The 14,474-nt window shown below is 38.0% G+C and overlaps 1 protein-coding gene across 1 annotated transcript; it reads left to right on the forward strand.

Moving 5' to 3' along the window:
* Positions 1–10,400: 10,400 nt before the first annotated feature.
* Positions 10,401–11,654, forward strand: LOC105783406 (putative GEM-like protein 8). The gene is made up of 4 exons (XM_012608845.2): positions 10,401–10,649; positions 10,741–10,821; positions 10,906–11,180; positions 11,270–11,654. The coding sequence occupies exons 1-4, from the start codon at positions 10,499–10,501 to the stop codon at positions 11,441–11,443; spliced, it is 681 nt and encodes a 226-aa protein (XP_012464299.1). The 5' UTR covers positions 10,401–10,498; the 3' UTR covers positions 11,444–11,654.
* Positions 11,655–14,474: the final 2,820 nt, after the last annotated feature.

The raw sequence follows: 14,474 nt of genomic DNA on the forward strand, positions 1-14,474 counted from the left end.
ATAATGACAAGGTTTCTCTTTAGTTTCATTCTAATTAATCTAGTTTAAAATGGACAAGTTGATGACAACTTGATGCATTAGGTGTTGAATGACTAGTTTAGGTGGCTTGTTTATGTGTACAAGCAATGTTTTAATAGTCCCAATCTTGATTAGTGGGGTTAGTTGACTATTCGGTGATGTATTTGACTATAAATGTATGTTTTTCTAGTTGAATGAATAAGTTGAATGAGCTATCACCATTAGCTCCCTTTTGCACATTTGTGAGCAAGTAAAATGCTTCTTGCACCTTGCTTCATGTTCATTTTCTCTGTTTTTTTTTCACGCCAATGTTCCAACAATTGGTATCATGAGCCTATGTCTTACGGGACCATTGATTTTACTTACATTGCTTGTTAAAAGAAAGAAGTTGTCAAAGCACAAGCAAGTCATTAAGGACCGCTTGTAGAGAAGACAACATCGGCTCAAACTTATAAGACCCCAAACAAGCTTGAATAAGTGAAGGAGGAGTTTCAAGGAAAGGTGTGAGCTTTCCAAATATGCAAGCTTAGCAAGATGTCAAAGCGCAAGCTTAGGAAAGTCTGAGCTGATGAAGACACTGTTGAAGACAATAAGCAAAGATGTGAGTCTGTCAAAGGTGTGAGCTCAACAACATGTGGAAGCTCAATGCGTGTTGTATGGTTGCAAGCTGATGAAGTCATGTAAGCAAAGTGTGAGCTGTCGATTTGCAAGCCAAAATGGCGAGAATGAAGGCAAGCAACTATACTCACGAACTGTTTGTGCAAGAAGAAAATGAATTGGTCGACTTGAAACAAAGCAACTAAGGATTTATCAAGTTCAAAAAACTTGATGAATGATCGGTATTTGCAGCATGGAGTCCAAGGAAGAGTATTGGAAATTGGCCACTCATGTCTTTGTTACATTTGTAGTTGAAGTGCATGCGACTTGATGACATCTTTGAAGCACATATGCTTCTTTGTAATGACAAGGTTTCTCTTTAGTTTCATTCTAATTAATCTAGTTTAAAATGGACAAGTTGATGACAACTTGATGCATTAGGTGTTGAATGACTAGTTTAGGTGGCTTGTTTATGTGTACAAGCAATGTTTTAATAGTGCCAATGCTGATTAGTGGGGTTAGTTGACTATTCGGTGATGTATTTGACTATAAATGTATGTTTTTTTCTAGTTGAATGAATGAGCTGAATGAGCTATCAGCCATTAGCTCCCTTGCTGCACATTTGTGAGCAAGTAAAAATGCTTCTTGCACCTTGCTTCATGTTCTGTTTTCTCTATTCTTTTTTTGCTGCTGCCAATGTTCCAACATTTAGTCTATTTCGTTTATGCAATCAATCTTAAAATGTGTTCAGAAAGTCCGGAACTCGAATCTTAGCATTTGTTTTCCCTTTCTCTATCCCCAAACTGCATTTCTTTTTGTTGAAAAAACAAAATCCGTTTTATTGTAAAATGACATGTAACACCAACATTTACTCATTTAGATTCAAATAGATCTTGAAAGAATTTCCCAAGAACATTGGAGAGACCTACTTAGTTGAGCTCTCTATAACCTGTCTTTAAAAAGAAAGATGATAAGTGGATATGAACGTTGATCTCACATGGCTGAATGCATATTATCACAAATTTTCACCATGCAATTTGTTTGGTCATTCAGGTGACTCGTTTCTTTTCTTATCCTAGTATTAACGCAGTAACAGACATCAAAAAGCTAAAATGCCAAAGTTTCAAATTCACATCCTCTTACATTCAGAACACGAGAAAAAAAGGGTAATCCATGATGTCTGTTGAGATCTTTTCTCATTTCAAAAGGTTGTCTCAACTAATCAACATTATTTGCTGAACATGTTGGGGGATATCACAAAAGAAGATATCTTTTCTTTAAATGTTATATTTTACAAGTCTATGCTCTCTACCTTTATCCTTCTTTGATGAGCAAGAGGTGACTCATACATACAAAACAGTTAAATTCAACCACCATAACTATATCCCTTTAAATACCATTTCCCAATTCCAAAGATTCATTCCTCAACCATTACCAAAAATAACTTCTCTTCCTTTGATCATCTTTCCACTTCATTCATAAAAAAATGAAGAACCAAATACTCGAACAAGTCATTGGAGTTCCAATGAAATCAACACTGTATCAAGTTGAGCGAATGTTGAGAAGATACTTACCGGATTCTGCTGGCCAGTGTCGGATTCCATCATCTGTTGAAGTGTCTAACACATTTAGAAAAGGTAGGTGGCTACATTTTAATCATTATGTGTCTAGAAATTCATAATGAAGATGTGTTTTAGTACTAATGACAAAGCTTTGCAAATTGCGGGCAAAAGAAACTTTGTACTTAAAAGGATAAACAATATTGGGAAGAAAGTGATACTTTCGCACATGAAGTCCGAGAACATGGTATGAAATCAACCACTCTAAAAGTCTAAATATATATATATGCATGTATGTATGTGAAAACCAAGTAATTTTTGGGCTGCGGTGAGGTGGGGCCAAAGATCGGTGAAAGCTGTGAAGGAAAGTTGAGTTTGGGGCAAGAATTCTTCAAGTAGGAGGGTGGAGAAGATTTTCAAGCAATTGTTTAGTGTTAGAGAAGGAGAGAATTTGTTGAAGGCATGCCAATGCCATTTATCAACAACAATGAGTCCCATAGCTGGTTTACTTTTTATCTCATCTCAAAAGGTTGCCTTTTGCGGTGATAGATCAATCAAAATCCCTTCTCCTAATGGAGAAATGCTCGAGTTCATTACAAGGTTCGTATATACCATCATTTTTTCCCTCTCGCCAGTATAATTTTGCACCCATCAATTCTCATGTTGTTGTATATCAAATTTGATGCAGGTTTTGATTCCACATGAGAAAATAAAGGGAGTGAATGAGAGTGAAAACATGAAGAAACCGTCACAAAAGTACATGGAAATTGTGACAGTGGATGATTTTAAGTTTTGGTTTATGGGTTTCTTTAATTACCAGAAAGCTTTCAAATACCTTCAACAAGCAATCTCCCAAAGTCTACTACATTATATACTACAGGTCACTTTCTAGGTGTTGTTGAAAGCTGGACTGCAATGCAACATGGAGCCAGAAGCATGCTACTGTCGAGATCGTGACTATCGAGCTCACTCATTTTGCTTGGTGCGCACGAATGGTTTTGGACCAAATGAAGCAACCGACATTCTTTGTTTTGTTTTGTTGTAATTTAGTTCGGTTTAATTGCAACTAGCTTTAATAGTTAGTAAGATTAAGTTAGTGATTAGATAGGCGATGTAAAAGGCGATATGTCGACTCATTTTGTATTTGACTTAAGCTTACATTGGTTGTAAATTAGTGGAGGCAGTTAGATTAGTAGGTAAGCTGTCAAATGAACAAATTGTAACTCCTTTTATTTCAAATTTTGAATGAAAATGTAATGTTCGATTACAACTTTCTTTGAGTATTCAATTTTGTTCATTTTGCTTTGCTTTGCTTTTTCTTTGCTTGATTCTTCTTGCTTGATCTTGCAAACACTTGTATTGTAACTTTGTTTGATGTTTCTTCTTTGCCATTGTTCCCACAAATGGTATCATGAGCCGAATCTTTGAGAGGCCATTTTTGTACTTTGTTGAGTTTAAATCAAAACCATCAGCAAAGCTTAAAATCGAAAGGATCAAGCACTTAAAATCGGTTTAGCGAATGAGTTTCACTCCACCACCTCCACCGGTGTTCCTTTGGTGAAAACTATCACATTTGGATAGTTAAAATGAAGACTTATCTCCGTGCACATGATCTTTGGAGTGTGATCGAGAATGATCTTGAACCACCTCCATTAAGAGCCAATCCCACCATTGCAGATGAGGCAACATCTTGAGGAGCGAGCCAAGAAGCATAAGGCTATGGCACCTTGCAAATTTTACTTGCATCATGGCTGTGACTCACCAAAGCGAGCTTGGGAGAAGTGAAGGAGGAGTTCATGGGGTGATAAGACAAGGCAACGACAAGTGATTAACCTCGGAGAGACTTTGAGAATTTGAGGATGAAGGAGTGCGAGACCATCAAGCGATTACTCGAGACGGGATAATGGCCATTGTTATGACATTAGGCTCACAGGAGTGGACTTCACAGAGAGCGAGTTGTTGAAAAGGTCATTACAACTCTCCCCGAGAAATTTGAGTCAAAATCTCTTCACTTGAGGACTCGAGGGACTTATCACCATTTCATTGTGCGAGTGATAAACTCCTGTATGCACTTGAGCAAAGGAGGGCAAATAGGCGGGAGGAGAATCTGAAGTCGCTTTCCAAGCTAAAGCCGGTGAAGGCTCGAGTGTGAGTGCAAAAGGCAAGAAGCCCGGCATAATAGAAGGGTCAAGTCGGGAAAAGATGAAGCAAAAGGGTGTTCCCACCATGTGTTCATTGCAAGAAGACAACACATTCTGAAAAGTATTCTTTGGTTTAGGCGGATATTCATGTAGAAAGTGCAAGCGGTTTGGCCATGTGGAGAAGGTGTGCAAGGGCAAACCAATGGAGGTCGCTCTGCAACAAGCTAGACTCTTGAGGACATTCAAGCTCGGGAGGAGCATGTGGTCACAACAACTTGCTTTGTTGGCACAACCAAGGCCAACAATGATTGGCTACTAGGCGGTGGTTGCTCACACCATATGGCGCAGACGAGTCGCATTCAAGGGCCTGAGATGAAGCTTCCACTCGAGGATTAGAATTGGAGATGGCAAGTGATTGAGGCTAAGGGCAAGGGCGGTGTCTTTGGTTAGCACTTGGTTCGAGTAAATGTCGATCACAGATGTGCTTTTTGTACCTGATTTAGACCAGAATTTGCTTAGTGTAGGCCAATTAGTTGAAAAGAGCTATACATTAGTTTTCAAGGATGGTTGTTGTACTGTTCAAGACATGAATGGTCTGGAGTTAATCTCAGTCTCTATGACTGATAGATGCTTCATGTTGGATGTTAGCCAAGTAGAAAGAAAGGCATACACCAGCCTTGCTGATAACACTGATTTGTGGCATAAGAGACTAGGCCATGCCAATTTTAGATCTCTTGATTTGCTACATAGGCTGAATTTAGTTGATGAGATTTCAAAATTTGAGGTTAGTGGGAATGTTTGTGAGGTTTGTCAGCTTGGTAAGCAAGCTAGACTACCTTTTCCTGCTGACAGTGCTTGGAGAGCTCAAAACAAGCTCGAATTGGTGCACTCTGATGTTTGTGGCCCTATGAGAACACCCTCAATCAGTGAGAACAGGTACTTTGCCCTGTTTATAGATGATTTAACAAGGTTGTGCTGGGTCTACTTCTTGAAGCTAAAGTCAGAAGTGTTTGAAGCCTTCTGCAAATTCAAGGCTTATCTTTGAAAATCGGTCAGTTTGCAAAATTAGAGCCTTGAGGGTGATAATGGCTCAATATGTGTCGAGAGATTTGAAGCTTTGTGATGATCTTGGGATTCACCATCACTCACAACAGTCTATACTCCTCAACAGAATGGAGTCTGTGAGAGAAAGAATAGGACTGTGCTGAACATGGCCAGATGCCTCTTGTTTCAAGGCAAGCTTCCAAGCCAGTTTTGGGCTGAGGCAGTCAACACCTCAGTGTATCTGCTCAACAGATCGCCAACTCGGCGATCAAGGATAAAACTCCTTTGAGGCTTGGCATGGAGTCAAACTGTGGTAACACACTTAAAAGTGTTTGGTGTGTATGTTATGCACTTATTCCGAGAGAAAAGGACCAAGCTTGAGAGCGAGCAACTCCGGGAATCTTTGTTGGCTACTGGAACAACAAGAAGGGCTATAGAGTGTATGATCCCACTGACAAAGAAGGTCTTAGTCAACGAGGATGTAAAGTTTGATGAGGAAAAAGTGTGGAATTGGAATGGTGTTGAAGTCGACATGTCCGAAATGGACCAGTTGGACTTGGTTCTTTGAACCCATAGAAGAGGGACCAGGAGAAGATGTTGTAGATGACATACCGGTGAGGGCACTAGAACTTTGGTGATGTCTATCGGAGGTGCAATGTTCTTGTGATTGAACCTTGAGACTTTGAAGAGGTGCTAAGAATGAAGGTGGATGAAAGCTATGGAAGTCGAGTTGGAAATGATCAACAAAAATCGACTTGGGAGTTGGTGAGCGGACGAACACAAGAGGGTCATAGGAGTTAAATGGGTGTCTGGGCCAAGTACAATCTTGATGGCTCATTGAACAAGCACAAGGCCGGGCTTGTGGTGAAGGGCTACTGATCAAGAAGATATGGTGTTGACTACCTAGAGACTTTTGCTCCAGTGGCAAGATGGATACAATTAAGTCATTTGTTTGCTTTAGCACTCGAAGCGATGGAGAGTTCACCAATTGGATGTCAAATCAGCATTTCGAATGGTTTTCTCAAGGAAGAGATCTTCATCGAGCAACTGAAGGTTTTGAAGTTGTTGGACATGAAGACAAAGTGTACAAGTTGAGAAAGGCCCTCTATGGTGCAAGCAGGCACCAAGGGCCGGTATGTGAGTTGATGCTTACGACCAATCTTGGATTTGTGAAGAGTCTTAGTGAACCTACCTGTATGTTAAAAGGTCGAACATGAAACCTTGCTGATTGTCTCCTTGTATGTAGATGATTTGCTTGTGACAGGAGCAAAGTTGAGCTCATTGATGAGTTCAAGGTCCAAATGCGACAAGTGTTTGAGATGATGATTTGGGGATCATGACTTACTTTCTTGGCATGGAAGTGCACCGGTCGATCGAGGTATCTTCATCACCAACACTCATTTGCTTTGAAGATCCTAGACAAATTTTGCATGCATAAGCGTAAGCGATCGGCACACGTGGCTCAAGGAGAAAAGTCGACTAGCAGTAGTGATAAGCGAGAGGGTTGATGAGAGGCACTATCGAAGCCTAGTTGGTTGTCTGTTGTATCTAATGACAACCGGCCGTACATCATGTTTGGTGTCACTGTTATCGAGATTCATGCATTGTTGCAATAAAGCACATTTGAAAGCGACAAAGAGGGTCCTTAGATACATCAAGGGCAATTGCTAGTTTTGGTGTAATGTTTGAAAGTGGGAACCAAGCTGAAACTAGAAGGCTACTCGACAAAGGATGGCGGGATCCTTGATGACATGAAGAGTACCTCGGGATACTTCTTTACACTTGGATCGGGATGTTTCTTGGAGTTCAAAAAGCACAAGCTGTTGCTCGATCCACGGTGAAGCGAGTACATTCGCAGCGGGAAGCGATTAATCGAGCCATTTGGCTAAAGAAGTTGCTTCATGACCTTAATGAAACTCAAGATGAAGCAAGCTGAAATTTGGGTGGATAATCGATCTGCAGTTGCAATAGCCAAGAACCCATGTTCCATGGTAAGACTAAGCATTTTAAAATCAAAGCGCATTTTGTTAGAGAGGAACAAGCAAAGGAAGTCGACCTTGTGCATTGCAAACTCGAGGGCACAATTGGTCGACATAATGACCAAGCCCTTAGGGTCGCTCGATTTGAATCTTTGAGAAGTGCAATTGGAATGTGTTGCATACAGTCCAAGGAGGAGTGTTGAAAGTTGGATCGCAATGCAACATGGAGCCGAAGCATGCTACTATCGAGATCGTGACTATCGAGCTCACTCATTTTGCTTGGTGCGCACGAATGGTTTTGGACCAAATGAAGCAAGCGGCATTCTTTGTTTTGTTTTGTTGTAATTTAGTTCGGTTTAATTGCAACTAGCTTTAATAGTTAGTAAGATTAAGTTAGTGATTAGATAGTGATGTAAAAGGCGATATGTCACTCATTTTGTATTTGACTTAAGCTTACATTGGTTGTAAATTAGTGGAGGCGAGTTAGATTAGTAGGTAATCGTCAAATGAACAAATTGTAACTCCTTTTATTTCAAATTTTGAATGAAAAATGTAATGTTCGATTACAACTTTCTTGAGTATTCAATTTTTGTTCATTTTGCTTTGCTTTGCTTTTTCTTTGCTTGATTCTTCTTGCTTGATCTTGCAAACACTGTATTGTAACTTTGTTTGATGTTTGCTGCTGCCATTGTTCCCACAGGTGTCTTACAAATGTTTCTCCATGAGCGAAGATAGGAGGAGATCTATCATCCACAATATCTCCAGTGCTGAGAATGGAGATATTTCAGCACCCCAAGGGCCGATCACTGGTCAACAAACGATGCTGCAGCTGGAAGCTCATCTGAAAAACCAGCCAAACAGCTCCGTTAACATCCTGCTGCACCAGCTGGTGTTGGTGTGTATGGTGCTCCAACTATAGGGCAACCAATAAGAAGCCCCTTCGTATCAGCTGCATTTGTACAAAGGAGAGTTACCGATTTTCTTATTTAGCCTGAAGAAGATTTGCTTATTTGCACGCACAAGTTTGTGGCTTTCATTTGTTTAATCTCTAAATAAGCCATAGGGATAGTATGTACATGTATCTGTATAGGCAGCTTTGGAAAACGGAAAATGTTAAATATTGCAGATTAATGGGTAGGGCAGTATTTTGGACCTTTTTGTTCTCATCCATTCTCTGATACATCCATTAGCACTAGAATAGTCCATGCTCAGAAATTTCATGGTGGAAAAAGTGTAAAACAAAAGAACCCTGACATATTTTGCTGTTATGAGCAGCATATCTAAGAACACTAAGTCAATCGCTTTTTAGTTAGTAGGTAGCTTGGCAGGTGGCCAGGAACATGATGAAATACATGGAAAAACTTGTAAAAAATTGAATGTACTTGTGACCGATATATATTCATATCTACTCTTGCTTTTTTTCCTGAATCCGAGTAACATAGTAAATGCAGCCCAAGAATGAAGTGTTAAATTATTAAGGGTCTGTTGTTGGTTCTTGAAGTAAATATATCACTATATGAGGTAGATTTGCTAAGAAGTTGAACTTAATTATGTTATGCTACTGACTTTGAAGGTGGCTATGATCTCATATATGTAGGCACACAATTCTTATACACAAAATAGGTGTAATGAATTCTTCACAAAAATATGTAATCATTTTCTGACAATGATTTTTGCTTCAATATTTGTGGGAGAATGAAGTACAGTAGTGAACTTTTAAAGTCCTGAAAATGACCAAAAAGACAAATCTCATGTTACCAACTTTTTTGCCACCCTATGGACCAAAACTTTGTTTGAACTCAATTGAAGATTTGGACATTTAATGCCGTCATGCCATGTGGGGAGTGGTCCTCATGTGGCCATGATGTGGCAGTTGTTTTTGCAACAAGCATTAAAAGTAACAACGTCATCCTATGATCTATTTCTTTATGTTTGACAAAAACAAGCCTTTTGATTCCTTCACATTCTTGTGTTTTCTTTTATGTTAAGCAAAAGTTTTATTATCCATAGTTTAATGACTGATTTTGGGGCATTGGAAAGCCAGTTGAGGCAAATCTTTTATCTGCATGGCCTACTGCCCATTCATTCCCAACTCAGATTACAAATTGAAGATGAAAAAGAGTGCTAAAAAGAAAAGCACATTAACAGTTGTTAGGTTAGGTTGCCTCTTTTCTTTCACCAATTATGATATTTTCATTGCCTTTTCAAAAGAGGTTTCTTCTGGTCATAAATGGACACTCTTGGTCATATTCAGAAGTTCCTTAAGTTTGCTTATCATTTCTATGATCCTTTGACTGACGGAAGGAAAAAAAGGCATGAAGAAGGCAAAGAAAATGAATTGCTATTAGGCAATAAACTCCAAAGTATACCTTGGGTTTAGTCTATTTTGTTCATGCAATCAATCTTAAAATGTATTCAGAAAGTCCGGAACTCGAATCTTAGCATTTGTTTTCCCTTCTCTATCCCCAAACTACATTTCTTTTTGTTGAAAAAACAAAATCCCTTTTATTGTAAAATGACATGTAACACCAACATTTACTCATTTAGATTGAAATAGATCTTGAAAGAATTTCCCAAGAACATTGGAGAGACCTACTTAGTTCAGCTCTTTATAACCTGCCTTTAAAAAGAAAGATGATAAGTGGATATGAAAGTTGATCTCACATGGCTGAATGCATATTATCATATCGTTTCACCATGCAATTTGTTTGGTCATTCAGGTGACTCGTTTCTTTTCTTATCCTAGTATTAAAGCAGTAACAGACATCAAAAAGCTACAATTCCACATCAGAAAGTTTCAAATCCACATCCTCTTACACTCAGAACATGAGAAAAAAAGGGTAATCCATGACGTCTGTTGGGATCTTTTCTCATTTCAAAAGGTTGTCGCAACTAATCAACATTATTTGCTGATCATGTTGGGGGATATCACAAAAGAAGGTATCTTTTCTTTAAATGTTATATTTTACAAGTCTATGCTCTCTACCTTTATCCTTCTTTGATGAGCAATAGGTGACTCATACATACAAAAAAGTTAGATTCAACCACCAGAACTATATCCCTTTAAATACCATTTCCCAATTCCAAAGATTCATTCCTCAACCATCACCAAAAATAACTTCTCTTCCTTTGATCATCTTTCCACTTCATTCATAAAAAAATGAAGAACCAAATACTCGAACAAGTCATTGGAGTTCCAATGAAATCAACACTGTATCGAGTTGAGCGAACGCCGAGAAGATACTTACCGGATTCTGCTGGCCAGTATCGGATTCCATCATCTGTTGAAGTGTCTAACACATTTAGAAAAGGTAGGTGGCTACATTTTAATCTGTTATGTGTCTAGAAATTCATAATGAAGATGTGTTTTTAGTACTAATGACAAAGCTTTGCAAATTGCAGGCAAAAGAAACTTTGTACTTAAAAGGATAAATAATATTGGGAAGAAAGCTGATACTTTCGCACATGGAGTCCGAGAACATGGTATGAAATCAACCACTCTAAAAGTCTAAATATATATATATGCATGTATGTATGTGAAAACTGAAGTAATTTTTGGAACTGCAGTGAGGGTGGGGCCAAAGATCAGTGAAACTGTGAAGGGAAAGTTGAGTTTGGGGGCAAGAATTCTTCAAGTAGGAGGGGTGGAGAAGATTTTCAAGCAATTGTTTAGTGTTAGAGAAGGAGAGAAGCTGTTGAAGGCATGCCAATGCCATTTATCAACAACAGCAGGTCCCATAGCTGGTTTACTTTTTATCTCATCTCAAAAGGTTTCCTTTTGCAGTGATAGATCAATCAAAATCCCTTCTCCTAATGGAGAAATGCTCAGAGTTCATTACAAGGTTCGTATATACCATCTGTTTTTTCCCCTCTCGCCGTATAATTTTGCACCCATCAATTCTCATGTTGTTGTATATCAAATTTGATGCAGGTTTTGATTCCACATGAGAAAATAAAGGGAGTGAATGAGAGTGAAAACATGAAGAAACCGTCACAAAAGTACATGGAAATTGTGACAGTGGATGATTTTGAGTTCTGGTTTATGGGTTTCTTTAATTACCAGAAAGCTTTCAAGTACCTTCAACAAGCAATCTCATATATGTAGCCTGAATAAGATTTGTACAAAGGAGAGTTACCGATATTCTTATTTAGCCTAAAGAAGATTTGCTTATTTGCAAGCACAAGTTTGTGGCTTTCATTTGTTTAATCTCTAAATAAGCCATAGGGATAGTATGTACATGTATCTGTATAGGCAACTTTGGAAAACGGAAAATGTTAAATATTGCAGATTAATGGGTAGGGCAATATTTTGGACCTTTTTGTTCTCATCCATTCTCTGATGCATCCATTAGCACTAGAATAGTCCATGCTCAGAAATTTCATGGTGGAAAAAGTGTAAAACAAAAGAACCCTGACATATTTTGCTGTTATGAGCAGCATATCTAAGAACACTAAGTCAATCGCTTTTTAGTTAGTAGGTAGCTTGGCAGGTGGCCAGGAACATGATGAAATACATGGAAAAACTTGTTAAAAATTGAATGTACTTGTGACGGATATATATTCATATCTACTCTTGCTTTGTTTCCTGAATCCGAGTAACATAGTAAATGCAGCCCAAGAATGAAGTGTTAAATTATTAAGGGTCTGTTGTTGGTTCTTGAAGTAAATATATCATTATATGAGGTTAATTTGCTAAGAAGTTGAACTTAATTATGTTATGCTACTGACTTTGAAGGTGGCTATGATCTCATATATGTAGGCACACAATTCTTATACACATAATAGGTGTAATGAATTCTTCACAAAAATATGTAAGCATTTTCTGCCAATGATTTTTGCTTCAATATTTGTGGGAGAATGAAGTACTGTAGTGAACTTTTAAAGTCCTGAAAATGACCAAAAAGACAAATCTCATATTACCAACTTTTTTGCCACCCTATGGACCAAAACTTTGTTGAACTCAATTGAAGATTTGGACACTTAATGCCGTCATGCCATGTGGGGAGTGGTCCTCATGTGGCCATGATGTGGCAGTTGTTTTTGCAACAAGCATTAAAAGTAACAACGTCATCCTATGGTCTATTTTTTTATGTTAAGCAAAAGCTTTAGTATCCATAGTTTAATGACTGATTTTTGGGCATTGGAAAGCCAGTTGAGGCAAATCTTTTATGTGCATGGCCTACTACTGCCCATTCATTTCTACCTCATATTACAAATTGAAGATGAAAATGTGTAACACCCCAGATCCGGCCTATACGTTATGGCTAAATCTGGAGGTGTCACCGTAGATCGTCTAAAAAATTAGAATTTATATGTTTAGAAAGAAAACGTCGTAAACTCATATTATTCAAAAATCCAGTTTGTTAGAAACATATCTTAATTATTTCAGTGAAAACGTTGTGTGTTTAGGTTTTCCAAATATGTGTAACATTGCAACAAAATTCTTAAAACATTAAATTTTGGAAATCACAGTTTGTTGATTTGAAACCCATTGTTTTGTAGAAAAATGAACCTTATCGATAAAACATGTAAGCGATCTTTTGCAAAAAAAGGAATTAAAATCCAAAACCCAAAACCACCAAAAAATGTGTAAACAGTCCAAAATTTAAAAAACTCTCAAAACTAAATTTAAATAAATTAAATTTACGAAATTATGGTCATAACCGAGCTCCCATCGTACCGACGCGCCTAAGTCCGAGGGTTACTTGAAAGTGACAGACAAACAGGAAGTGAGTTTTCATAACCTAGTTCGTAACTTTAAAGAACACATGATTACAGATTTAATTTCAGATTTATTACATAGCGCAGAGTAGATACAGATGTATATCTTATACAGAATCAGAATCATATACAAATTTATAATTCTGCCCCATCCATTACACACCATCTTCGACCATCTCTACACACCATATAGGGTTTAAATACCCATTCAGCCCTACGCACCATTTAATGTCAGTATAACACTTTTCAGATTATTTACAGCTATGCTGCCAGTATAATGAGCGAGATATTGCCTCTCACAAAAACACTTCCTCCATATAATATATCCTACCCTAGAATCAGATATAATCAGAGCAGAAATCATGCATAACATTTCAGATACATATCATATACGTATATAACATTAGTCTCAGCTTAAATTATCATATGACAGCTCAGATACACTTGTAGATATCAGAATTTATACTAAAAATTGACCAAATTTCATGTTTTATAGTATATTAAATCACATACCGACCTCACGGAAGGCTGACAGTCGATCGGGATGACGTGTACAGCCTTAGGGAAAATCTTGAGTTTTGGATCCACACGGCCCAAATAGCCCAGCCCGTGTGGCCCAGACGGCCCAAAATAGCCTAGACCATGTGTCATACACGGTCCAGCACATGGCGGTGTGTTGCACATGGCCTGACACACGGCCATGTGGCGTTGACAGTGCCCAATTTTGGCTTTCGCTGTTTGCTATTTTCTGGGTTTCTTGTTACTCACCTGATCCGATTTTTTCGTAATTCCAAAAGTTGAGTAACCCAAAACCTAATTTGACACAATACAAGTCAATTAATACATTCCCTTGCCGAATCTAAATGCAAAAATTCACAAGAAAATAGCCCCAATCCGACGTTTAACAACTTACCCCCAAATGAACAGCTGAACACCATAGAACTTAACTTGTCGAAGGATCAACCGCTTCGTGAACTTCTCCTAAAAGAACTTAATGATTAACACGACACACCAGACTCAATTAAACTAAACAAACAAAAATAAAGCAAACCAAGGAGAAATATATCACTTACTAAAGAACAGATTGGCTAGAAATTGACTACACACCCCCACCAAAATTGTTTGAAAAGATTTGCAATTGATTTTGAAAGAAAAACAATTGCAGCAAATCAAGTACTAGTTCCACGTAAAGTAATTTGGGTAGAAAACCAAATGAAAGAAGAAGAAGAAAAATGGAAAGCAAATGGGAACGTGCAAAACTAAAAAGGGAAGTTAGGGAATTTGTTGGGATTTCTTTAAAAAAAATAAAGTATTAAAAACAAAACAAAATAATAAAAAAAATCAATCCAACTACTTAATTCTTATCAGATTACTCAAAGACCAATTTAATTTAAACCCAACCACTAACTGACCAC

The sequence above is a fragment of the Gossypium raimondii genome, chromosome 13, assembly GCF_025698545.1.
Source record: "Gossypium raimondii isolate GPD5lz chromosome 13, ASM2569854v1, whole genome shotgun sequence".
NCBI classification, from domain to species: domain Eukaryota; kingdom Viridiplantae; phylum Streptophyta; class Magnoliopsida; order Malvales; family Malvaceae; genus Gossypium; species Gossypium raimondii.

Bases quoted from the DNA above. Each gene is read 5' to 3' on its own strand.
- LOC105783406 (XM_012608845.2), top strand. From the start codon at position 10,499: ATGAAGAACCAAATACTCGAACAAGTCATTGGAGTTCCAATGAAATCA. The intron at 10,650-10,740 runs GTAGGTGGCTAC...TGCAAATTGCAG, and splicing joins GTCTAACACATTTAGAAAAG to GCAAAAGAAACTTTGTACTT. The intron at 10,822-10,905 runs GTATGAAATCAA...TTGGAACTGCAG, and splicing joins ACATGGAGTCCGAGAACATG to TGAGGGTGGGGCCAAAGATC.